The sequence below is a fragment of the Pleurodeles waltl genome, chromosome 4_2, assembly GCF_031143425.1.
Source record: "Pleurodeles waltl isolate 20211129_DDA chromosome 4_2, aPleWal1.hap1.20221129, whole genome shotgun sequence".
Taxonomy (NCBI): domain Eukaryota; kingdom Metazoa; phylum Chordata; class Amphibia; order Caudata; family Salamandridae; genus Pleurodeles; species Pleurodeles waltl.
The window spans coordinates 946,229,343-946,256,121 of record NC_090443.1 but is presented as its reverse complement, the minus strand read 5'-3'; the positions used below and the strand labels follow the sequence as shown (position 1 = coordinate 946,256,121).

General features: G+C 40.8%; 2 protein-coding genes across 3 annotated transcripts in view; one reads left to right on the top strand and one right to left on the bottom strand.

Moving 5' to 3' along the window:
• The window catches only part of LRRC41 (leucine rich repeat containing 41), a 117,439-nt gene extending 115,827 nt beyond the window's left edge, over positions 1–1,612 (bottom strand). For both annotated transcript variants that reach the window (XM_069232756.1, XM_069232757.1), the window contains exon 1: positions 1,309–1,612. In XM_069232756.1, coding sequence (XP_069088857.1) covers positions 1,309–1,405 — 97 coding nt within the window. In that variant the 5' untranslated portion in view covers positions 1,406–1,612. The remainder of the gene's footprint in view (positions 1–1,308) is intronic.
• Positions 1,613–2,160: 548 nt separating this feature from the next.
• Positions 2,161–26,779, top strand: part of UQCRH (ubiquinol-cytochrome c reductase hinge protein) — a 40,092-nt gene continuing 15,473 nt past the window's right edge. Inside the window, exons 1-2 of the mRNA XM_069232755.1 lie at positions 2,161–2,309; positions 16,383–16,412. Coding sequence (XP_069088856.1) covers positions 2,256–2,309; positions 16,383–16,412 — 84 coding nt within the window. The 5' untranslated portion in view covers positions 2,161–2,255. The remainder of the gene's footprint in view (positions 2,310–16,382; positions 16,413–26,779) is intronic.

The following is a 26,779-nucleotide window of genomic DNA, read 5'->3' as shown; positions in this document are numbered from 1 at the left end:
ATCAGAGTTAAGTGGCAGAGAGTGCAGAGTTTCAGAGTAGAGTGCCAGAGTGCAGTAGTGTAGAGTGGGGGTAAAGAGCAGTGGGGGTAAAGAGCAGTGGCGCTGAGTGCAGAGATGCACAGTAGAGTGCAGAGGCATAGAGTGCAGTTGTGTACAGTGCATTGGAGTAGACTGCAGTGGTTAAGAGTAGAGTGGCGTAGAATGCAGTGGCACAGAGTGGATTGGTGCAGAGAAAAGTGGAGTACCGCATAGTGGCAAAGAGTGTAATGACGTAGAGTAAATTGGCATAGAGCGGGTTATTTCAGAGTAGAGTGGAGTGGAGTGGTGCAAAGTAGAGTGCAGTGGCAGAGTACAGAGGTGCAGAGTAGATTGGTGTGGCCTAGACTGGAGTGGTGTAGAGTGCAGAGGTGTAGAGTAGAGTGGCGAAGAGTTCACAATCATAGAGAGCGTAGCGTAAACTGGCATAGAGTGCAGTGGAGTGGTACAGAGTAGTGGCGAGAGTGGTGGAAAGCGTAGTGTAGGGTGGTGTAGAGTATGCATGGTATGATAGCGCACTGCCATTACAGACAACACAGTTTCAACTGAAATTACCATTATATTTGCACAGACATACAGTTTTATTAATAAAACTATACAATGCAGAAACGAAAGTGTGTGGAAATTGCATTATCTAGTCTAATGATTTGTTTGGATCATTAGAAAGTATTTGTTACCAACACATTTTGGAAATAACAAAAAAGTGCTTCATTTGTTTCCATAATTCTGAAATACTTAAGCAGTTCATTTAAACGTTGTTGTATGCTAGAAAAAAACCTCTTTCCTACCCCCAGTATCCAGCAAGATTGTCACATAAATCCTCTCACTTTGAAGTCAGAAGAAGAAAAGTAAACAAGCAACCTCTGAAGACAGTGCCTGACATTTGACTTCTGTCTTTGAATTCTCAGCAAATGTGACAAGAACATGATATAAAAGTCTGTTTACAGAAAGGAAATTTGTTGAAGACTATAGTAAACATAGTTTAGGCAAGGCAGGGGAGGGACGAATAGAACTTGGGAAGCCTAAAGCAAATAAAGCCAGCAAAATAAAAGGCAGAAAATGCGAGCTACAAAGCCAACGATAATCAACGGGCAGAATGCATTTCTAGATCAACTTTTCTAAAGTCCCCATCTTAGCTGCAATTTAAAAATTACCACATGGTAGGCATTTTTCTCCATGAAATGTGGCCACCCTATATCTTAAAACAAGTATACAGTCGGCGTTTGCTCCAAGTCTCTACTCTAGACGTAAATCTTCCGAGCCCATTCTTACCCCAGACTTCGGGCTCCAACCGCTCCATGTTGCTGCTCACCGCGCGCACACACAGGGATACGAGGGTGCATGACCCCTCCGGCTCCTCTCTCTCCATGTTGCCCCGTGTTACTAGCGACCCCAGTCAGCCTACTACCCATCTCACACACTCTGAGAACCGAGCAAGAATCGCACAGAGAACAAGTTCCTTGTCAAACCCGGGCTGGGAAACGCCATATTAGAATGGTCACATGAGCGCGCTTCCTGGTCAGCTGAAAATAGGAAGTTGGGGTGGCATGAACCTGCACTGACAACATCAAGCGCCCGTCAGCCCAAAGATAGAAACAAAAGAAAGACACAAATCAATTACCTCACTTGATCTGCATATTGAAACTGACTAAAGTCAAGTGATTTTTTTTTCTTGACGTCAGGTGTCCAGTAAATGCCAATTACGGATAACTATATCCTTGCGCGTTATTGCAATTTAAACGTCGCGCAATCTTTACAACAGTATTTTCTAATTAAATATATGTAGGTTTTAATGTACAGTCTCTTAAATGAACAATCCGTTGTGTGTGGCATATTTTGTAAAGTGAAATGGCAGATTTTTCTTAGTTTTTTAATGAGTTTCAGGCAGTATATTATCAACAAACATAATTCGTTTGTGTGTTCGCAATTTTAATCCATGACTGTTCCACCTCCCCACACCAATCCACTCAAACCTGGTGCCATACCAAGATGGCGACTTCTTTTGCCCAGTTCCTTCTTGCGTTGCCTGACTACCAATACAGTATCACTATACTTCGGCAGCCATTTTCGCTGTACTAGCTGCTATCTATGAAAGTGGTTGGCGGTCTCGTAGAAACGTCTTCCGCTAACGCTCTGGGTCACGCTGGCGTGTTTCCGGCTCGTGACCCAGACGTCCTTCTGTGTTGCCGGTTGGTGATAGAGGTTGCTGCGGATAGAACATGGGCCTAGGAGAAGAGAAAGTCGCTTCAAACCCAGAAGGGGAGCCCGAGGAGGTAATACAAGTCTCTCTGCTTGCTGCGCTCCAGGTCCCAGAATGGGAATCGGGGAAAGGAAGTTCTGAGAACCAAGTTCATAGGTGAAGGGTGCCAGGTGTCTTCTCAATGGTTGTAAGTGTAACAGTCTGTCATAACTCTCTGCAGACGTCTCCCACCTAGGAGGATAGTCTCGGTTATTGAATTCGAGTGTAAAGGGTTTCTTAAAAGAGCATCAACAATAGGGGCACACGTGTTTGGGGTGGTAAATAGAGCACTGACGTTCTGCAAATAGGCAGGTGCAGCTTTAAATACTGTGCCTCCGAAATAAATGCCAGTGCAGCGCAGTACGAGCACTTACTATATTCTAACGTAGAGCATCTGCTCCCAGTCAGGCAGTTTGTGCCCACAGTGCGTCCGCACCTATGACACAGAAAATAATCCCTCCTTACTCGCATCAAGGGGCGATGAAAGAAGTGATCTCGCCACCTAATATTTCATAACCTCAGCCACAGTGGACAAGTTCTGACGAGCTTTTTTTCCACTTAAAATACCACCACTCAGCATCTTACATGCCAACACCTAATGAGTACCTGCCTCATCCACTGTATCCAAGTCGCCATTAGTATTACCTGACACTTTATCTTTCCGATTCACCGTTACAAAACTTAACATCTGAAACGCTGTAATGTTTAGTGGAGAGTATTGCGAATCCTGATTCATCAAGGAAAGCTGAAAAGTGACAGGTGAATTGAAGAATTTGAATGTTTTTGTAATTGGTAATCACCATTGGCTGCTATTCAGTCCATCGTTTTTGATAAAGATAGGTGAGCCACCAAATTAACTGGAGGAGCCAACCCTTTAAGATGTTTGGCATGTATATCGTGCAACAATCACACAAGAAAGTACGGGGTTCACAAGTATGTACGGAGCTCTAAACAGTGGAAATTTCCTAGTAGTTCCTAGACCTTATTAGGTAAGTCGATGCTGGTGGGTACTGTGGAGAGTTGAGATTTGGAGGTGGGGGAAAGTTTCCTTTGCAGATTAGGTGGTCTCACACACTATATAGTGTCATGCTTCATAATATGACCACCTAGCCCCACCCAGGTAGGACAATGCCACCTGGGCGGACTCAACCTCACTGTTAAAGGAACAGGAGGGAGTGCGTAAATTATCACTGTTCTGGAAAAATGTAGGATCCAGCTAACCTAGGGTATACTTAAACACCTAAGCAGTCACCTGTGTAAAGTACACTTTTAATAGTGGTGACCGTTGGTGTGGTTAAAAACAAATTTGGGACACCTCTGTGAGAGCAAGGACTCACAGGGTCGCCAATCTAAGAGTTAATGGCCAACATGTTTCTGCCCTCTCTATTGGGCCATGGAAGGTCTCGGGTATTCGGCAGGGCCTCGGATCCCTACGCCTCATAAAATATGAGGGAAAAAGGACTACTCTGTGCACTGGGAGAGTGCGTGGAAGGGGTGCAATGAAGATAAAGGGCCTACCTTAAGCAAGGCAATACCTTGTGGATGCCCTATACCTGTAGGCAACTAGCCCCAGGAATCCAGGAGGGGGAGTGTTCCCTTATTATCACACAAACTCCAAAGGGGGCGCTCACAGTGCGCCTAGTCAATCCTTTCGCTGGACCGCTTGCATATCGTGCAAACAACCTTCTGTAAATATATAAAATCTCTCCAAAATGTTTATTTCTTCAGCATGCTGGAGCGTTTCACCTTAGTATGGCAGATTCGGCTACTGCACTGTGTGTGGTGCTTCTTCTTTTTTTTTTTTTTTTTTTTTTTTTTTAAAATTTATTTTTTGATAGTATCGCCTTGGAACATGAACCTAAACATTTAACCCCATCTCCTTCCCTTCCGACAATGCCATTAGTGCACTAACTATAGACCCACAACTGCATCATTAGGGTGCAGCTTGAGTCCTATGGTAAAGTGAGTAGAGGACTGGTTGAAACGTGAGTTCCTTGCAAACTGTCTTCTATGCCTTAAGCTCGATCTTCTGACAACGATCATACGGGCCCAAACTGGACTGGGGTGTTTTAGTGGCTTTTCAGAGGGACATGATCTGGCACTTCAGTCATAATGGAGTTAGGCCACAGCTGATGTGCATGTCTTGTTCCTGTCCGAGGTGGCATGGTGGGCACAAATGATGGACTGTAGTCCAGAGTAAATACCAGTGACTAAGATTAATTAAAGCAATCCACCCATCACTTTGTTTTATTTTTTTCCCAAGAGCCATGCCTCTCCCTCAGTCTTTCTTTTTATAAGACTTGCAGCTATCACAATTGCTCTTTTATCTCATTTGTTGATGTTAGCTTCCATCACCATTGTTGTCCCAAATAATTTTAATGTAATCCTCAACCACAATCTGTATACACTTAACCAAAGCACAGCATGAACAAAGTAATTTTGAATCTGTATTCATTAAATATTAAAAAACATTATTTTGTTCACGTGCACAGATGTATCCAGCACATACTATACATGTTTACAAAACTATATCCTCTGATGAGGAAAAACAAGAAGACATTAAGTATCTTTATAGTATATACAGTACACACCACATTACAGTGGTTGATGTCACAGTGTCATATACAGTCCAAAAAACAGCCAACATGTGTTTAGACAAGACTTTTTCAGGGCTTCTAAAGGTTTTAGATACCTGTGGTTCAGCTTGAACAATTTCCTGGTGTGGATTTTGACATATGGGACACTGATCCCTTATCAGAGGTATTAATAACACTGTATTCAACAGCTTGATATGCCTGGTATTTATCGGTAATTTATTAATTATCTTATTGGGGCAACTACTTTTGAGAATTCACCTTTTAGTTGATAAGAACACAGACTTTGTAGTGTGAACGTTTCTTTGCGAAATATTAAATTATATTTTTTTCTCTACATCTTAGGAGCCCAGAGGAAGTCTTGTATACGACAAAATGCATTGGCTGCTTTTTGGACTGTATGTCATACTGTGACATCAATTGCTTTTCTGCAATGTGTATTGTATATACCATAAAGATACTTACTGTCTCACTGTTTTTCTCATCTGTGGCTTTAGTTTTGTAAACACTTATGGTATGAGCAGTGATTCTGAACTAAAGTTTTGTAAACCTGATTGAAAAATTAACAATATGTGGTTGTTGGTAGTGCTTTCAGAGTATTATAAAGTAATTTGTAGTGCTTCTGGAGAAATGCGAGAAATATCCTACTTCCTGCTTCTGGCTTTAAAAAACAATACACATTTTTCTTTGCCCTCTGTTTTAATAGGATTATCAACACTGATTGTTTTTGCCCACACATTTATGCTGATTCTAAGGTCTTGTACCTCCCCGTCAGTGAGTAATTGTGGTAAATCAATATTGTACACTACGTAAAAGCATTTAAAAAGACAGGAAGAGGATGGGGATACAGAATACCTGGAACAAAAAATAAGGATATAAAGTTTAGGGTCCAACGGGAGCAGTGTAATTTTAAGATTTAGAAGGTTAGGGTTTGAATGAACAATAGTTGGTTTTGTATCACCAAGACAATTCATTTCTGTTTTTAGCATCCTTGAATAATTAGAAAGAAACTAGATTTTTTTTAACCAGGTCTGATTTTAGTACTCCTTTGTTAAATTATGGGAAAAAGTTAATTTTCAGTAATTTCTGTCGTCACTCTTTTAGTGGGAAAGTGAAAACTGTTGCAGATGCATTCTGCAAAGAATCTGTCTCTTTTTACCTGACTTCCAGTTGATAAGGTTGGTAAAAGTTATTTGTGGGATCGATCGGTGATGTTGAGCACTTCTTTATCTGATACAAATCACCCCAGCACAGTAATATAACTTGATGGCAAATGTTTCTCAGTGACACCCTTATAAAAAGGTATTGTAAAGGGTGACAGTTGGTGTTTGGGCAAAGACCAGACGAGAAAAGAATAAACAATCACTGATTCAATTACTAACCAACTGAATGTGAAAAACTTGATTGGTTCGAAGACTGCATTTCACATTTTAAATATAATCAGGCATCTGGAAAGCTACTCGCTATGGTGAATCAGATTTTATCAGGTTGAGCTACATTTAGGACCTACTCGCCTGTTCTGTTGACAAAGGACTGGTGTTCTGTTCACTCAGCCCGTGAAGGAGCAATAAAGATGCCTTTGAATCTTGTTTTTATCCCCACACATTTGCTCTGTGTTAAGAGACCGAGGTCAGAAGTCATTTTGTCTTCTTGCAATTACTCTTATTTCTCTGACTGCAGAGTTCCAGGATTTTGTAAAGTGAACTGAATGACCTGCTGTACAAAGTGTGTGAAATGAAAGGCATCCTATGTGATGAAAAAAATATTTTAATAGGATGAAAACAAATCCGAACACCTTGGTGATGTGCAAATGATAAACATGTTTTCCGAAACCACATTTTTCACAGATTTTTTTAATACAATATAGTTTCATCAGTAAAGCTGCAAGGTAGTGGGGAAGGTTTTGGCCATTTTGCTACCACATCATGCTTTAGTGATGTATTTAGTAAAAGTGAGTGTTTACACATGAGCTGAGAAACACTCCTACCCCTGCACTGATGATACTGCTATTAGTAAACTAAGAGGTAAGCCAAGGTTCATGTGTTCCCTATTATATGTAGACTAGATTCTTATTGTAGACAGAGAAAACATTTAGTTTATTTAATCGGCCAAGTTTTTTGTTGTTGTCCGCAGTAATGATGAACTCACATATTTGAATGTGCACTCGTATACGAGTATGAAGAAAAGGCGTCTCTATAAAATAAAATATTTTTCGAGGCTCACACATTTTGATGCCAGTTTATGGGTCAAGGTCAGAAGGTGGAGCGCTTACAAACAGATTGCGTTTTTCTTTTTTTACCATAACCATAATTCTCTATTTAATGGAATATTTGTAAACCCGTTTTGTTTATATTAATGTGTTTAATTCAATCACCTTGGTTTATGAGCCGTCCCCAAATACCACTTTTATCAGGTAAATTTATTGGGCTACGTTTTACTACACTTGATCAAATGTGTATAGTTTAACTGTATTCATGCCCCTGGGAGCCTATTGAGCATGGAATTCTGCCATGTCCAGGAGTTTCTGGGTGCATGGTGTGACCTTACCTTTGCCTTGTGCCACATCCTTATTTCAGGATAAGAAGGGTCCCTCATTACAAATCACAATATTAACATAGAGATCCAGTGTGAAATCTATGTAAAATGTGTTGAATGCATCATTATTAAAAAAAAAAAACGATTAAAAACCAGCATATAAAGGGCACACAGAAAAACAAATAATTGTCTGTTCAGCACAGTTTGTCATTCAAATATAGAGAAATGAAGAAAATGATGATATATATTGAAGCGCAAATGCCCAGTCATAAAACTCGGGCTTGCCAGGCTGACATAACCAAATGCAAAATTTTTATGTCAAATACTGACGGTACTTATACTCATACACAAAATTAAGTCTCAGTTACAGCATGAGTTATGGTACCACTGTTGACGTTTCGATTCCCTAAGCATTGAGCATGGGATCATCATCAGGACTTGCATGTTATGCCTGAGAAATGAGAATACACGAAACGCTGCAAGAGAAAAAGAAAAGAAGTCATAAAAATGCCAAAGATACAGAAATATAGTCAAGTTGCCCAATCATAATCGAGGCCACCTGTTTACCCCAGCCACTGCTTAGACAATAGTGTGATATATCATTGCATGCAGGAAAGTGCAAAGTGAAAAGGTGCATCAATTTGCTCTCTGCATCGGGAAGAAAAAGTAGCCCCAAATGCAGGGGTGATCCAGAAAAGGAAAAACTTAATCAGAAACATATACAGATTGACCAGGCGATCCAGGATAGTCCACACAAAGATCAAAGGCCATGATTGCCTATAATGAGGCACATGTAAGGTGAATACGCAAACCATTAAAAACACTGGTGAAGTAGCCCATCAAGAAACTGCAAAAATAATGATTCAGAAGAATACCTAGTCACAGCACATAATGATCCAAAAAATGACAGTGCCAAAGGGGACCCAGAGCGGGTACAATAGCAGGAATCCAGCGTACTGTAGGCAATACGTGAAGGGAAGAAGTATGTAAAAAAAAAAATAGTAAAGATGACAAACCATCATGAGCATGTCACTCTACCTAGTCATTACTAAAAGGCAGTACATAAGTACAACAGGCCTGAAGTGCCAAGAAGAAAGGGCCAGGTGGTCAAAAAAGAAAAGCATACTTATTTGTTACCTCCGGACGCCACCAATAACCTACGCCTGGCCATCACCAACTCTGTAACCACCAACCGTGGAAATGCGTAAAAGCGGGGGTGTCGGAATGTAAATAGAAAGGGGCAGCGGGGACCACAAAGGGGAGGGAAGCGTCTCCGCCATATTGACCTAGTCAGCCAAACTAATAAAGTGAATGAAAGTATATACATATAAAAAGAAAAACAGAAAACATATGGCTGCTTGTATGAGGATGAAAACCATGCGCACCATATGGAGCCGTGTAAAAACATACCAAGGCTTTGTAATAACCATTTGAGTGCCAATTATGCGGACCAGAGCACACCCATACGACATTACAAGGGAGGCGAACAGAAAATTATTGTGTACGCGTAGCTGGACACAATGGAGGCACATCTCAATGATCAGAGATTTACCCTGGGAAATAATGTACGTACAAAGCAATGTGAAAGTTAAGGCAACAGCGTAGGGTATTAAACCAATACATCTCACATAGACCCGCATACAGCCGCCAAAAAAGCCATGTGGCAAGCAATATAAAAATCTACCCACCGGTATATGCACTAACTGGTTTGCAGCGCACCCGTGCGAAGACTGTAAGGGAGACCATAACCAGACTCAATCAGTCACGGTCAAAACCTTAAAAATAGGGCTGGGGGGCATCATAACAACAAGGAGGTGAGAAGGGGTGTGTCCAGTGAGCAGTGTGGCAAAGTTGAACATATGTAGACTCCGAGTGCACTGAGTGACAGCGTCCAGCGTAAGGGAAAAGGAGTACAAAATGCATCATATAGTCAATCATGTAATCACAGTACTTACACAAAACAACTGAAACTTTCAAATTAAGTCGTGGAGGACCAGTCTTCCATTCGATTCAACCCTGTATGTAGACTATTTTCGTGTACAATCTATTTGAATTCTTCTTTAAGTATTGCCCCATGTCAACTTCCCTAGATGGATGCTTGATGACGGTGATTACTTGCTACCCAAGTTAGTTTTCAGTATGGCCAACTGATTGAAGTTGTCCACTAATGGGGCGTTGGCAACTGTGCAGCATAAACGGCTTCTGTGTTGACTGATTCAGATCCTGATCTTCTGAGTTGTCTGACCAATGAAGACCAACTCACATGGACAAAAGATTGCATAGATAACATTCATTGTGTTGCAATTCGAGAAATTACGTAGTGCATATTTAAGGTTGCCATGACAAAACTCCTTGGATTCAATTGCAAATTAACAGGCAATACATTGGCCACATTTAAAATGCCCAAGCAACTTGGTCAAGCCCCAGACATCACATAATGCCTGCCTATCAGTTTTGAAAGACTTATGGAAGACTGGCATGTACCAAGTGGTCTTTCAAATTTAAATTTTTTCGAAATGCAAACAAAGTGTGTTCGATGTTCAAGCCTTCCGCATTCAAAATAGGCCAGTGTTTGAGAATAACTTTTTGACAACATTAGAAATGGGGGAAATGGTTGTGACACATACTAACTTCTGAGTACTACTTCTGACTTTGCGAATAAGTAATGCATTACATGGGCAGTACCATGCCCTTTTCATGGAATGTTTCACTAATTTATGTGGGTACCCTCTTGAAATTAGTTTCTTTCATAGTGTTTGCTTCCTGGAAAAAATCTTCCTTTAAAAAAAAAAAAAAAAAAAAAAACGATTCTTTCTGATGCAGAGATATTGTGAGTAGGAGAGAGTCACGCAATGCCCTAGGTTGATGGCTGTCATATGACAAAAAGGTATTTCATTCTGTGGGTTTGCGATAGATTGTGTTATACAGTTCTCCCCCAGATGTTCTAATCAAAAGATCTAGAGAACAAATATGTGTTGCATCATAGGCCAAAGTAAATTTGAGGCCTTTGCAATTGCTATATTAAGCCATTCTGAAGATTCTATCAACATTTGTTGGGCATCACCAAATCATGAAGACATCATCTATATAACGTTTCCATATTATGATTTTGTTCAGGAATGGGTTGATATTAGAAAGCATTGTATTTTTTTCACTACATCTATGAATAATACAGCAAAGTTTGGAGAGAAAACTGCTTCCATGGATGTCCCTTTCACCTGCTGATAATACTGTCCATCAAAATAGAAAACATTTTTCATTTTTTATCAGACATAAGCTCGGGAGTTCCAAAATAAATGAGGTGGGAACTGAGTGTGGATGTGCCCTTTCATCCGCAAGTTTCTCAGTGACTACTAACCTGTCACTGTGGGATGTTGGTATAAAGGTATTCCACATCAAATGTACATAGCAGACAGATGTTAAGGTCAAAGGGAAAGTGTTAAAGTTGATAGATCATATCCATACTATCCCTCGCATAGCATGGGGGCTTTAGGGAAAAAGTATTGGATGAAGGAATCAACATTCAGAACCAGTGGCTCTAAGAAGGACCCACACCCAGAATCAATAGAACACCTGGGAGGCTTCGGAGCATTTTTATGTATTTTAGGCCAAGTGTAGATAACAGGCACTCTAGGAGATGCGGTATTCAAATACAAAAACGAATTTTGAGCGAGGAACCCATAATTTTTGGCTTCCTCAGCAATGCCCAGGATAAGTCCCTGAATGTCTTTGGTAGGCTCAGACCTTAGTTTACAATAATGCTCAGTTGGATAATTGTCTAAGTATTTGAGTTTTATGTGTGTCTATATCTTATACAACTATACCTCCTCCCTTGTCCGCTCGATTAATCACCTGGGATGTCTATTTTTGAGCTTGTTCAAGGCCTGTTTGTCACTAGGTGAAAGATATTTGGGAATATCTAGGCATTTGCTGTCCAGGAGTGCAGTATCCTTAAGTACCTTCTGTTCAAAAGTTTGTGTCTCTGAGGTAAAGTGTTTGCCGGAGGACAAAAGGTAGACGGTGGTCAGAATTCCGTATTGGCAGTAGATGGTTGGATAAGGGTGACCCTAAAAGAAGGCTTGCAAACAAATCTTAATAAAGAATCGTAGGAGTTCAGTTTGAAGGTCAAAATGGTTGGGGCGGACTGTGAGGACAAAAGACAATCCCTTGCTAAGTACGGAGATTTCTACTGAAGACATCTGGTAGGTTGATAGGTAAACAAACGTTATGTCTACATTCGATATCTCATTTTCTCTGTCGCCCATCGGTACCCCCATTGTTAGTACTTCTGTTGTGTCTGGCGGCAGCCTGGAGTACTGAACCATTGTGTCCCCGACCTCTCCCACAGTTGGTTGGGCATGCCTGGCTTCTCCCTGAAAAAATAAAAAAAATAAAAAGTACCGTTACATGTACTTGGAGTAGTGCTGGGGCCCTCACCAGCATCTGAATTGTTGAATGATCAACTGATGTGTCAGAAAAAGTGGCAAGAATATTTTGTTTGTTCACTCTGCCCCCACAGGCGTTCAAAGTTAGGTTCTGAATATGTCCGGTTGTTGTAAAAATCTTCTACTAAATAGGGGTATGTTTTTTTTTTTTTTTTTTTTTTTTTAATCTTATAATTAGGTATATCCCTTTTGACTTAATTAGAATTCTTTTCTAATTAAATTCTGTTAAATTAATTTACTGTTTTTTCAATCTTTTCGAGTAGAGCCTTGTCATCTGTAGGGGTGCTCGTTTCTCTGAACTGTTGTTCGAATAGATTTATTTTGGCTGAAAGTTTTCTCGATTCCTCAATTGCAGTGTCAATTCCAAGAACCATCCTTAACACTCTTAAATCCCATAAAGCAGATCATCCGAATTTACATCAAACTATAAAATATGTCTAATTTGACCCACAGCGTCATTATTCCAAGATTGGTGTAATTTTGTCTAGTTGTTATGGCTGAAACAAAGCAAAAAAGTCCCGTGGGTAATTTTTAAATGGGAAATGCATCTTCAGGGCACCACCTGTAACCTTTTTTTCCCTTGAATGATAGGTGGGTGGGTCAAATCTCTGCAGAATGTGTGCAGATTGGTCAAATGGGGTAAACATTATTAGCATCATCAAAATACTCTTGCTGTGGATTAAGAATTGCAACCTTAAAGTGTCCATTATGAAAAGTCTGCAAATAATAAAATATAGATAAATGCTAATAATAATTCTCACATTCAGAACATGCTACTCGTCTTGCCACAGCGGAATATTATAGTAGCCATAGATTATACTACTTCGTGATAATGGTATAATTCGTAAAAAGCAAGGCCCACTTGCTTTGCTAATACATATATTCCTCATGTAAATGGCTATAGAAAGACCAAATAATAACCACTGGCAAAACCCATAGGTCTTGTTTTTTGTTATGGGAAGTGATTGGTAATATGTGGATTTGCATTAGCAGGGTAAATATATATCGCCCTTAAAGAAGAGTATTATGAAAAGGAGTCTGAATCGGATGTTTGTATTGTAAGCAGTGAACTTGTAAGCATACATAGCAGTATATTGCATAGTATATATTTTTAGCAAAGGTCAACACTTTTTGTTACATCTTTAAGTAAGAAAACTGATGTTTGCATGTGTCACTTCACTTTGTCAGCCGAGTGCTGTAAAACCAACAACCTGTTATGAGAGCAAAGTGTAATGAAACTTGATTAATGAATAAAAATGTATATTTATGACCCATAAATGAATCTGGACTATAGCATATCCTAAATAAATGAGCATTTGTAAATCCAATCAGTCTTACCGGTAAATGCGGAACAGAACTGTTGACTTAGCCGGTGCCTGTATTTGCCATTGTTTATAACTGAAACCATTAAAAGATGGTAAGTCAGTGTCTTTTTTTAAGTTCTTTCATGGCTGGAACTTTTGTTTTGCAGCTGGCATTAATTTTGTTTTAAGCGCTCTCTTTGTTTCATCATTGCAGTATGCCTGCTAGCCTTCAAAATGCGAAATGCACTACGCCCTCCAGGGGCTAAATGTATGGATACACTGCATTACTTTCTGCCATTCTCTTTTCATATGGTTATGCCCTGTAGGGGTTAACTATATGGTTACATGACCATGTTTCTTACAAGTGCTATTTTTATTGTGGTGTCCTTTAGGGGCTGTTCTGAGCATTACAGTCAACGTACTACAATATTCGCAGGGCAAAACATTTTTGCTCATAGCCCATTCTGTGGTGGTCCTAGGACAACCATCAAAACGTTTACCACAATGTGCTCTTTCTGTCTACATCATCTCTGGGTCCCCCACACTAGGTTAGTGGGGAACCCAAGATAATACACCCCCCACCACCACCACCACCTTTCAGTGTCTTTAAGCTCTCTCATGGTTGCAACTTTTGTTTTACAGCTAGGAGAAGTTTGTGTTTTAAATGCCTCGTTTGTAATTTACTTGCAGTAAGCTTGCTAGCCATACAAATGAGTAATGCACTATGTCCTCTCGGAGCTAAACATATGGTTACAGTGCATTAATTTCTGACATTTTCTTTTCATGTGGCTATGTCCACCAGTGGCTAACTATATGGTTACATGACCATGTTTCTTACAAATGCTGTTTTTATTGTAGTGTTCGGAGCATTACAGTCTAATGCCACAAGTCTGTTTCTGATGAGGGTTTTTATTGGTTTTACGTGATAAATGTATATGTTTTTTAAGCTCTCCTTATCAGAGTTATGACCCTGGTTCAAGCCAATGTAACATCTTTATTGCACTATGACTGTTTGAACACTTGATGTGTTTGGGTGTCCCTTCTAGTTTATTTCTCTTATTATTCCTCCGTAGCTGTCTTCTGTCTGTTTTTGGGGGAATTGTATTATCCAGACAGCGACTCTGATGTTGGGGTGGTGAAAGTGGTATTCTATTGGAATTAGCATGGCAGATTTAAATTAGGATGCTAAATGGCAACATTTTCATTTTTGGCCGCAGATAGAGGAAGAAAGTAAATGAAAGTGCTTTAGTTATATACATGACCACTGGTATTATGTGGCAGAAAAAGACCAAATTATGAGGCAGGGCTGACCAGATCATGTGGTAAGAAAAGTCCAGTTATGAACCTACGACACCAATAATTCTAACTCCAGTAACTGCACGACCTATTGCATTAGCCAAAGTGAAGTGTCTAGATGTGGTTGGTTCCACTTTCTAGATTATTCTGGAGGTTAAATTGTAAATCTTTTTCTTTGTTTAATACTTGCATATTACACAACCTTTGTTTCACTTCTTGTTGGGCAGATCCAGACACAAACATTATTTGTTCTAATCTTTCACTGAATCTGATACTTTCTTTAATTTAAGTGCATTTGGTTGACAAGCAGACTAAGAAAGTTTCTTTGCAATCTTAACTGAAGGTCCAGTATTTCTATATTCTAATACTTTCTAACTTTAACATAGTTCACTTGATCCCAAATTAAGAAGGTGACAATTTTAGTACACGTTTCATAAAAAATAAAGGGAAAACATTTTACGTCCCCCTGACCGATAATGTAATAAAAATGGACTATCATCACCTCGCACATTTATAGTGATTTTGAATCGGGCACTCTGTTCAAGTTTGTGCAACGGCACACCTTTTTAAAAAGGTGCGCCTGGTGCAAATATGAGCAATGCGCCGGATTACAATCAGTGCGCAGCCCTGAGGGCAGCCGCAAATTCTGAAGCAACTGCTTTATTATTTATCAGCCACTTCATATTTCATTTTTCAGGCGGCGCCTGTCTGCACTTGAGAGAGTGGACCGAGATCTCCTTGCAAGAGGGTGCAGTGAGTGACTGCACCAGCTTCAATAGGGATGTCTTGGAGTTTGGGGGGTTCATGAGACCACACCTCACCCCCCGTCCCCTCCATAGGCTGTCCTCTGGGGCCACCCGCATCCATACTATGGTGTAGGTGCAAAGGCAAAGAAATTCCTTCATTTGCGTGAGGACACACCCCCATGAAAAGGAGAGTGCCCTCTCAGGGTAGTACTGGCGCACATGTAGGACCAGCGCTATCAACATGCCAGAAGGAGCTGCACAAGCATCTGCAGCATCTTCTGCAATACCAAAGTGCCCTGACAAAGCGGGGGCACATCCCCATTGCATTCCCAGGGCACTTGTGTAATATGGCCCCAAGCATTTTTCCCCCCATTGGAGCAAGTAAGACTGGACATATGTGTACGGAGGAGTTTCTTTGGTCTGTTGGCATGGCTTGTATGTCCTTGAACTTCTACCACCAATGTTCCAACTGGCCAGGAGTGCGCATAAAGGTAATTGTGCAAAAATAAACTGGGGAAAAGGTTGCCACAATACAGAATCCAGGCTAATGATATTCTACATGTCTGGGATTTTGTGAGGTCCATGGTATCACTCATCTTTCAGTTTGTGAACTGTTTGTCCACAACATACACAGCCATTGTGTCTGAGAAGGGAAAAGATGTGGGGATATATCTGATTCAAATGTTTTTCTGAGGCTTAACATTTATACACCCACAGGTTTATCAGGTCGTTACAAGGACTAAGAAAATGTGGCTGAGTCAGGGATGTTCAGCGTAATTTATATTTCATACTGTGTAATCCCCAATTCTGAATGCTACAAAGGTTTCTAGGCTTTGAACATAAAGTTTGTGCTCCCATTGACAATTTCTAAAACAACACATTTTTGCCTGTAGTGTGCTTCTGAGAGAGAAAGGCTTGGGGTATTAGCTTCCAATTAGTAGACTGTAGTTGTCATGGGGAATATATTTTCTTCTGCATATTTTACTAGATTTTTTTTCCATTTTATTTAATTTATTAACTGTGTGCCTTTTTCTGTGTGCGATCTGTGAAATTCCATACACAGCCCTTCTCTTTGCTATTTGGTGTTAATAGGCATGAATGCCCCACTGAGATTTTGTTTATGTCTTAGATGTTTGGCATTTAACAAATGACTAATAACTTTCTTTTATCACACTTGTTTTCCTCAGGATGAGGAGGAGGAAGAGGAAGAAATGGTGGTAAGCCTTATGTTTACTTATAAAGTGTTTTTTTCTTATGGATACAGTCAGCAGTTTCATTTTTAACATGACATTTTCCCAAACCACGAGGTGTGGAAAAAAGAATGTGGTCTCAAAGACGGTGCTTATAATGGGAAGAAAATATATATATAAATATATATATATATATATATATATATATATAAAATTATAATTCATTCTTGAACCCTGGATATGTGATGCAAATGGGAGTGATATCTTTTAAGTGACATGCCTTGATTGCAGTGCACATCATGGATAGCACTGAACTGAAAAGTTATCAAATGAGACCTTTAATGTCAAGTCCCAATTCCTGTTTTGAACCTTAATCTCACTGGCCAAAGGCAACCAGTAAAGGGGTAGAAAATGTTAAAGAAACATGGTCTGATTTGACTCGTACAGAGTTTTGAATTGTCTGTGGGTGGCTAGTCTACTAGTCATGCTCAACATAAGCACATTACTGAAGTTCTTTTTCATCTTGACTAAGACCTGCATCACTCTGGGAATGTGTAAGGTGAAGGGCTGCCTAATGTTCTGTTGTGCACCCAATAGTACATGCAACGCAATGTTAATGTGAACATCTGTGGGCATTAGACTGCAAATATAGTTGCAAGCTCTTGGAGTTCGCTTTAATGAAAAGTGCATCTTAAGCGCTGCATCATAGGTCAATGTAATTTGAGTGCTATCAGGGATCAAGCTATCATTTGAATTATCCACTTTGTCTGTGCACTGTGCTTGCTCCCTAGTCTGCAGTTTCTTTGACCCATAGTTCTCTTAAATGCTAAGTGAAGTCCACTCAATATCAAGATCTCCATGACTGTGTCTGTTGTCATGGGGATCTAAGGTGACAGTTCATTCTCAATAATGTAAGTCACCAGTAGATTGTACAGTTATCTAACAGATCACATAATTCAATGTAGAGATGTCCCACCTTTTCCTCCTCCATTGTGAGCTCTGATTGTTCTCCATCCTCCGCGATGAAGAGTTTCTATGGGTACACCACCTTCCTTCCATTCCTTCTTCCTAATTTTATTTGATTTTGGTAGAAAAATAGCTTAGTAAAAATCAATGGAGGTCCCCACTAGTCATGGTCTGGGTCCTAGGTTTTCAATGTAAAATTAGCCTCCCTAAGGGCCTCATTACGACCCGTCGCGGTGTCGGTCGGACCGCGGCCAATGGGGCGGTCCGAGCGCCATATTACGACTGCACGCATTTGACCGGTAGCACTGTCGGATTATGACTTCAAGGCAGCCTGGCGGTGATGGTGGTCCTAATCTGCACTGCCCATGCACTTGGCATGGGCAGTCCAGCCCGGTCGCAATGTTCACTGTCTGCATCGCAACATTACGATGGGTGCTGGTGCACCCTACGCGCTACAGCATTGCTACTGGCTCTGTTATGAGCCTGAGACAATGCTGTAGGCCGTTTCCCACTGGGCCAGCAGACGGAAACTAAGTTTCCGCCCGCTGACCCAGTGGGAAACTTGTATTTGGCCCAGCTGGGAGGCTGCCACACTTGCGGCAACCTACGCGTCTGGACTTCGGCAGACGGGCTTTTCCATCCACCAAAGTCATAAAAAGGTCCAGAGTCTCCTTGACTCTCCAGCTAGATATTGAGAAGTCAGTGCTTGGCTCAAAGGGGTGGGGTAAGATGAGTTATGGTACAGCACAGTTCTCACTTACAATACAGGTGTGCACATCAAGCAAGATTGTTACACGCTTGAATAATAACTCCAGAATCTATGAACCAGTTTACAATACAAATCATGAATCATATGAAGAAAAGTACATAATACAATGAACAAAGTGGTGTGGATGTAGTATGGCATAACAGCGAAGTAAGAACCTCTACTTATGCACATCACATGCACACCCAACAGTACTTTAATGAATGGCACAACACACCACAACAGTGCAGTTGCAGCACTATTGAAAGGGTTAAATAGAGTTCACAAGCACTATATGTGGTTATTACGATCGCTAGCTTACTGTGATCAATACACTGAAAATGAAGGATTCACAATCTTCCAACCAAAATGTAGTTACATTTTTATGAGACAATGTTTTTGACTTGCAACCCTAATGGTAGCAATCCCCAAATAACCATACAAAGCAAAACCAAGTAGCAAACAGATATCTACTTGGTAACCTGCATAAGAGGTGGGCAGTGTCTTGGAGTTATGAAAGTGTGTTTACTTGGCTCAGGAAAGTAAGCCTCACTCCTTGTTTTAGAGAAAATTGGGATATTTTCTAATTCGAATCCCTATAGACTCCAGGATGGTTGTTCCTCACACAGAGAAGACTCTCTTCAGTGAATTGAGACAGACTTTGGTCTGACACAGAGAAACTGATGCAATCCCATAGACACAAAAGTCTTGTCTGAGTCCACACTGACCTTAAATGATCTTTTTAGCTGGCAAGCCAAATGGGAACTTGACTCCCAACACAAAATGGACAGTGAAAATTAAGCAACAAAATGTGGTGTGGTGGGGGAATGTGCTCACTAGGCAGTTACTTCACTCCGTGTTGCTGCACTTGTAGCCTAGTTTCTTGGGCAGCTCTGCTCTGGTCTCGGAGAGGTACAGGTAACTGCTCAGTGTATTATTCGGATCTCTGCAGGACTCCAGTAAGGCAGACCAGTAGAGTTTTAGGAGAGGCCTGTGCCTTTTTTTGTGGTCAGAAGGAAACGTGCGACATTCAGCTCCAGGTTCCGCAAGCATCAGCAGGGCCGTTGCAGGTTGAAGGCCAAAAGGTTTGTAACACACTGGAGGGAAGCTCCAGCTTCTGTGTTGAAGTTCAGACAGTTAGTAACAGCTCACTTCCAATCTGTGTCAGTTCATCCTTTAATTTCCAACTGTCCACCTGATTGGTAGTGGCACAATTTCCTTTCGAAAGGTTTCTAGGAAGTCTTCTTTACAGAATACTATGCTGTTGGCCAGGTACATCTTGCTGAACACAGAGTAAGATGCAGGGACACCATGCTGGAAACAGAGTTAGAAGTAAAGTATGGGGTTGATCTGGTAACAGTCATTATTACAAAAAGAAAATGTTATACAGCTAGCAGTAACCCAAATTACAAATGTGCCACAAGTGTGTGTGAAACGTTTACGGTATGAACATGTACCAATGACTGCGATCAGTAATTGCAAAAGCTTTGCTAGAGGTGTTCAGAAACGTCACATATAAACAGAGCATAATTCCAAAAGGGAGGGAGTGGACTCCGGTTGCTCCAAACTCCTGAACTTATTAACATAGGGCTACAGTTAAACCAGTAAGTAGATTTTCTGTGTGCACCCAGCTTCCCAGAATGCTGCCAGCAGTCAGGCCTCGTAGATCGTAGTTAAAGAGTGGGGAGAGGGTGCATCCTTAAGACAACAGGCTGTGGGACAAATCTGACTCCTCACTCAGGGTATCCTAAGAGATGCTGAGCACTAACTTGCAATTTGAGAGGTTCTTCAGGCACAGAGAAACTGTTGGAGAATGATGTGGATTTTCATGGACAAAGGGTATATGGCAGGGATGTCACAGCTGCACAGGCTGTCTAGGACTCTCTTTTCACAATGTTACTGTTCCTGACTGTCGTGGCTCTCCAGATTTGTTTCAAGAATACTGAAGTGGGGAATGCTGTCAGTTAATTAGATGTGTTATAACTGCCAGTAGAGAGGAAGTAGAAAAACCATATGTAACAAAGTTTAAAATGTCCAGTGCCAACCGTAACCTATTTAAGTATTGTAACAAATTTAAGGTATGAGAGAACCCTGGGAAAAAGTGGAGGGGGACATTTCGTTCTTCCAGAAATATAGCTAGAATGAAGCAAAACTTTTTTTTGAAGAAGAAGAGTGCCTTGGCTCATTACTGTGGCTGATTGTTCTAGTAGATTTAGGGAAAATGTATCTTGGGTTGATTCCAAGTAATACGCTTGGAGACATGTAAGGATCAAAACTGAACTGTCAGGTGAAAATTAGTGTTTTTTATCAATAACAGGCCTCCTGATAATTCTGTTGTATGTGTAGGCTGCACACGTGCTCCTAAAAAAAAAAAAAAAAAGGTTCAGATGATAATGCTTTAGAAGGTAATAATTAAGGGCCTTTTGTTCTCGGATTAGTGTAATGATTGCTTACAAATCATACTTAAATCCTCAGGTTTCTGGAAACCACTGTCTATATTTTTTTGACCAATCCTGCTATTAAAAACCATGTAAAAATATTTTCATGGTATGAAAACTGTTTTATACAGATGTAATATACTTCACAATATTGTAACAAAGTGTTAATTACTCTTAGTTAATATGTGTAGTAGCAGCCAAACAAGGTCATTTGGGCCCTGACCAGTGGTCCACTGGCCCACCAGGATAGCCAAGGTTATGACTCTGCTCCCCTGACGAATGTGCACCGACCATATTTAAAGATCTCTGCCTGGCAGTTGGGGATCACTGTCCCTTCAGTAGAGATACTGGTAGAACCGCAGGTGCATTGTTGCCACTAAAGTCACTGATCTTTCCGATTTGTGAAAATGTTTGTTGTGTCCTCAGCAAACGTTTTTTGTTTTCAAGATCCAGACTTTCCAAGTTGGAGTTATTTTCTTGCAAACATGAAATAAAAGACGATCACAAACATTGAGTTTCTCCCTGTACCTGGGGAGCGATGAGCTAATTTTCTGCCCGTCACCTCCATGCCTCATATATCTGTCCTTGGCAGGCAATTCGTGTGTCCTTTATCCTGCCCTAAATAGGATAGTTTCACCTTCCCTATGACATAAATGGTCAGAGGTGTATGCTGACAGCTAAGGCTTCCCCAGTGTAACCTAATCGGTTCAGTGAGTTGGGCAGTTGCACTATGGCAGTGCCCATGTTGTATGTTAGGTCTTTGTGGAGCTCTTTTGTTCATTGTGATGTGATTTTTTTAAAACCCAGTACACAGTGATTATCTTAATGAATTCCAATGGGAAAAACAAACATATTCTAATGTAGGAGCAACTAATGGAGAGCCCTGTTTAATTTGGATTTTGCCTTGATCCTCCAAGTAAATTCTGTTTCTACTGTGGCTTCAATTCATAGAGCTCTGGAACATGCTAGTACTACCATTGTACCAGACAGGCCATTGTAAGCAGAAAGCTAACTTCAGACCTTACTGCTGCAATTTAGCCATTCCAGGAATCTAAAGTCAATTAATTTTCCTTCAGTCCCATTCAGGCAAATTCAGATGCATCATAGGCAAATCCATCAAACTATGCAGCTTATATAATATGAAGTTGCCTTAATAAAAATAATAAAAAATAAGGGTGTAGAATGTTCTGTCACACCTGGTAATTTGGGACACTGAACTAGGATGAAAGAAGATAATTCTCAAGGAGGGAAAATGCCAAACATTCTGTCAGGTGAATTGATGAGTTATTAACAATGCACCATGGAGTTAATGCCACCATGAGCGAGGCAATCCGTTCAGAAACCTTAACTGGTATTTTGGGACCTAGAGTTGTGTTCTCCAGAGAGTACGTGTTTTTGTGAAAATATGACTCATCATTGTCGGGGAAAACAAGAGGGCTGGAAAGACGGGCCACAGCTGGCGGGGCGGGCAATTTGCTTGAAGGCCTAGACCTTCTGTACAGAATCAAATTAGAATCGCAGGAGTCGGGCCAGACCTAAAACAGCAATATTTTTAATTGCAGTCGTCTGACCTGGATTCCTCACATTGCATGCATGAAGCTGGAATGCCTGAGAGTGTCTTAATCTGCACCATTATAGGAGAATTGATTCTTTTTGACAATTAATGGAAAGTGTGTGTGGCTCTGTATGGCAACTAAATTACACTGAAATAGACAACAGAATACCCATATCTCAATATTTAGTAAATAAAGCACTACACCAAATATTGAGATTTACAAGGTGAAGGCCACACAGAATATTCCAGATGAGAAATAAATGAGTCTGAGGGTTCAGTAGACCTTAGAAGGGCATTCAATACTTATATTGGCCTAGTAATTAATTCAAACCTTCTGGTTCAAAAAATATATTAGAAGTGTGCATAATATATTGATAAAAGTGAAATGTCACCAGGATGGTTTCCCTCCTAAAAGATGGAACTATGGGTGAAATATGCCTCAGTATGCCAAAAGAAACCTATTAAAAAGTAATCAGTGCATCAAATGGAAATTAAAATTAACATTTCATCCTGTACATCCAGACCCTGGTTTATTATATCAAACTTTGAAACATGAAAAGATTCCAGGGCATATAACTGTTGTTGTTCTATTATCCTTGTAAATTTTCACAGTTAGTGGCTATTTCCGATCAGATGAAGAATGGCACAATTCCCTAAAGTGGATCGCTAAGGTTGCTGTCACGTTGTTACAGTTAATAGGTGACCTGTATTGGCAGATATGTTTTCAGACCCGTTATGAAGTTGTTTCTGTGTGGTTCTTCGACAGCGGAAGGTGACTACATATGACATTGTCACTATGACAGTTGCTAAAGAATGTTTGCATATGTTTGGTGCCATTGATCATGATTTCCTTGGTGTCCAAAGTGAGGTGGCGTACAGAACTACCACATTTATAATTTCTCTTAACCTTGGAGAGGTCACTGATTGTTGTCTGCCTTGGTTTCTTTTTTTTAAGAGTTTGGCCTTCATCAATGATTAGATGAACTCTTTTATTCTTTCAGAAAGTGCAAACAATTTAGGTAGGTTTAATGGTTTTAAAAGATGTCATTTTTTTCAGTCTAGTTTCAAATGCAATTTACAGTCCCACGTCCATGGAGCCGCATCCGTTTTCTTTCTTCTTTTATGCGTAGCTATCATCTGTCTTAAATATGTTGGCCAGCTCCAGAGCAAAGTTACAGACCATAGCAACCATTCTGATCTGAGGATAAAAATCTTGGTCAAATATATATATATATAATATATATATATATATATATATATATATATATATATATATATATATATATATATAATTTTTTTTTTTTTTTTTTTTTTTTTTTTTTTTTTAGAGAGGGTTATATCAACAAGCTCACTTATAGAGTCAGTGGATATGTAATTTATATTGGTCTTTTTAGTGAGGGTGTCTTGTTACTTTTAGTGCCTCATCCCGTGCAATGTTCATATACAAAGATTCGACATCAAAGCAGACTAATAGGTCAGTTTGGGAGTGGGAGTCAAATTGTGTTTTCATTCAAATTAATAAAATTCCTGGACTCCATCAGATAGAACTTGATGGATTTAACCCAGCAATGCATGCCTTACAGGTATTGCTGCATACAGTGACCATTACCCATCTGGACCACCCAAACCTCTACATTTTTAGCAGACCTCGGGATATGGTTTGAAAAGAAGAATCTAACCACAACCAACCTTGAAGCCTTCAACCTCCAACAAATAACACATTATTTCCAGCCTATTCACTCCACTGGGCCCACTCTAGGTGTCATATTCGCACTTTTAGGGCAAGCCACAGTTAGAGAACACTCCCTGTAAGCTGGAGGGACCACAACATCCATCACCTTCAAGATCAACTCACCTATCAAAAGCAACACTTCAAAGACCCCAAAAACAACAGCCAACTCTTATACAGACCATGGGAAAAACTAGGCACCCACTAACTCAATCTCCATCTATAAACCACCCCATTAACTTGTGACCAAAAGATACATGCACCTTCTGCAATTGGATTGTCGATACAGTGGACAAAGAGATGCCATTAAAGATTACGTGCAGGGTTTACCATAAAAAGAACACCACATGAATTAATGATAACATCAAAAGAATGAAAACACAACTTGACATACTACAACAAAAGTGGAGAAAATGAAACAGATGCACATTAAACCACTATAACCGAGTCTACGAAAGAGTCAGAAGAACTCCACAGCAAGGCGTGTGAAGTAGTGTTAATTTTTGCAGCGGACTGCCCTTCTAAAGAATGCTACAAGATTCTTAGTGCTGAAACACAAACCGCAAGACAAAATCTCCAGATAATTGATCTAAAAATTTAAACAATACAAAATTAGCTTAAGGAGAACACAGCAATGCCACACCAACACGACCCAACCAGTATCAAAAGAGATTAAACCAATTTTCCATATCTACATATTCCCTTGTAAAAAGATTTCCTCTGTTATCGCAGGCAGACCATCGGGAACACCTTCAAACCCAGCACCTCCAAAATCTTTAAACCTATCCTCCTCGGAAGCTGTGCATGAGGGGTAGCTAGATGCTTATTCAACAAGTCTCTAGAACAAGGTTAATTCCCATCCAAGCTGAAGACCTCCTATGTTAGACCATTACTCAGAAAGTAAAATCTTGACCCAGCTGACTCTACAAAATACAGGTCCAGACCAAATGGACAATTCTTAGGAGAAAAAAAATATTTGAATGAGCAGTGTTTACCCAACTTTCAAATGTTACGGCTGATAATGACTTAATGTTGGACAAATAGTACAGCTTCAGATCAGGCAGAGGCACAGTCAGCTATTGATCTGAAATTCACAAGGGACAAGAACGGAATAGCTGACCGATTGCTTCTGGATTTACCAGCTGCATTTGAACTCTAGACCCATCTAGCAACATCAAACGAAGACAAACTTATGGGTAACCAGGGCTAACCATGGATTCTGGACTATTCTTGACACCACATTTTTAAAACATCGCAGGGGGTTGTATGATCTCCAGAGCATGGAGATGGTTGCTGCTAACTAGAGCTCTGCTCCTTCTCTCCCAAAGCCATAGGAAAGCACCCCAAAACTTAAGGCTAAAGCTCGCCATGGAAGTCTTGACGACCCTGAGACAGCGAGGGCCTCCCTTGTATCCTGGAGAAATAAAAAATCGCCATTCCAAGCATGTTTGGCTCCCACATTGTAACGTCTGAGCTACGGCCGCCATCTTGTTTGCTGACTCACCTTCAGGGACATTAAGAAGCTTGCTGAGACATGAGGCCTAACATCCAGCAGAGACAGCACTAACATGGCTGTGGGGGTAGCCATAGGGGTGAGTGATACAGCTCTGCAGCCCCTCAATGTTCCTGCTGGTGAAGCAGAAGAACATGTTATCGGGCATAACCAGGGCTTGGGGCGAGGGAACGGAGCTCTATTGCCCCTTGAGCACTGCCGCACTTGCAATTTAGGCTGTGGTCCCAAGGGGGGGGAAGGATAGCTTCTGAACGCCCCTAAGAGATGTTTATGGCACCCCTGGTAAGTGTGAAGGTGCAGGGATTGTTGGGTCAACAGCTGTGAGAGAGGCCATGAGAGACAAGCCGACAGTTGGGGACTTTGGTGCTCGACTGTGGGACACTGATGGGAAGGACCACACCCTAAACCGAGACCAGACACAGTTAGATTGGTCACCTCCCAGGCTGCATGCACAAGCTGGGGAGCAATTAACTGTGACCGCTGTCAGAACCTCTCTGTGCTCCATCAACACTGACCCTACCACACTTCCCAAGGCATATCAATGGCTCCAAACCCCACTAAGACAATCACAACGCTACCCGAGACTGTAAAGGAGCAATGGCAGAACATCCTCATGACACAGTAACCTCCCTTTTTTTTTTTAACCACCATCAGCGCCCATCACCCACGGTTGGGGGAAGGAGTGCCCCTACTGGAAAAAAAAAAGCTAGAATATATCACAATGCTTAGTCCCAGGAATTATAGCATCGGTGACATGAGATGTGAATTTTCCAGAGGTGCAATAGGTCCTGACCAAGCCTACCAGGTGAGACCCTCCGCTTCAAGGCGTGGCCTGCCCGCCCTTTCTTACTCCAAAGATTGAAAACTGGACACCCGCGCAATGGTTGAGGGCAAGCAATCCTAAAAGAGATCTGGTGGATATGTGGAATCTCACGAGGAAGGAACCCAAACACCTGATGATCCCCTGACCCCACTCAAAGCTCATTACCCAAAGCCTCCCGAATCACACGAGTAAATTGCCTGCTTCTTGGCAGAAATTCATTCTTGATATCGGACTGTTAAACACAGACTTTAAATCATGCCTACAGGAGCTGAAAAGGGAAGTGTTTGGAATGGGCCAATAAGGGGGTGACCATGAGTGGATGGTTAAATTGAGGACCAGGAAATGTTATGACAAAGAATCCACAATATCATAAGCATGCGAACCATCCATAAGGAAGCAGAGGGAACTCGCATCCTGACCTTTACTATGGACATGCTCTGAGCGATTAGATGCAACCCAGATCTCCTAGCGCCCAGACTGGACTGGGCCCACAGAGTCCTCACTAGTGTCAACAGACAAGCTGTGGCCCTTGATATCCTTATAAGAGTACATTATTTAAGGTTAAGGAAGAAATAATGCTTATAGCTAGAGGGGAAAGTAGACCTGGTCTACCGAGGCCACACCA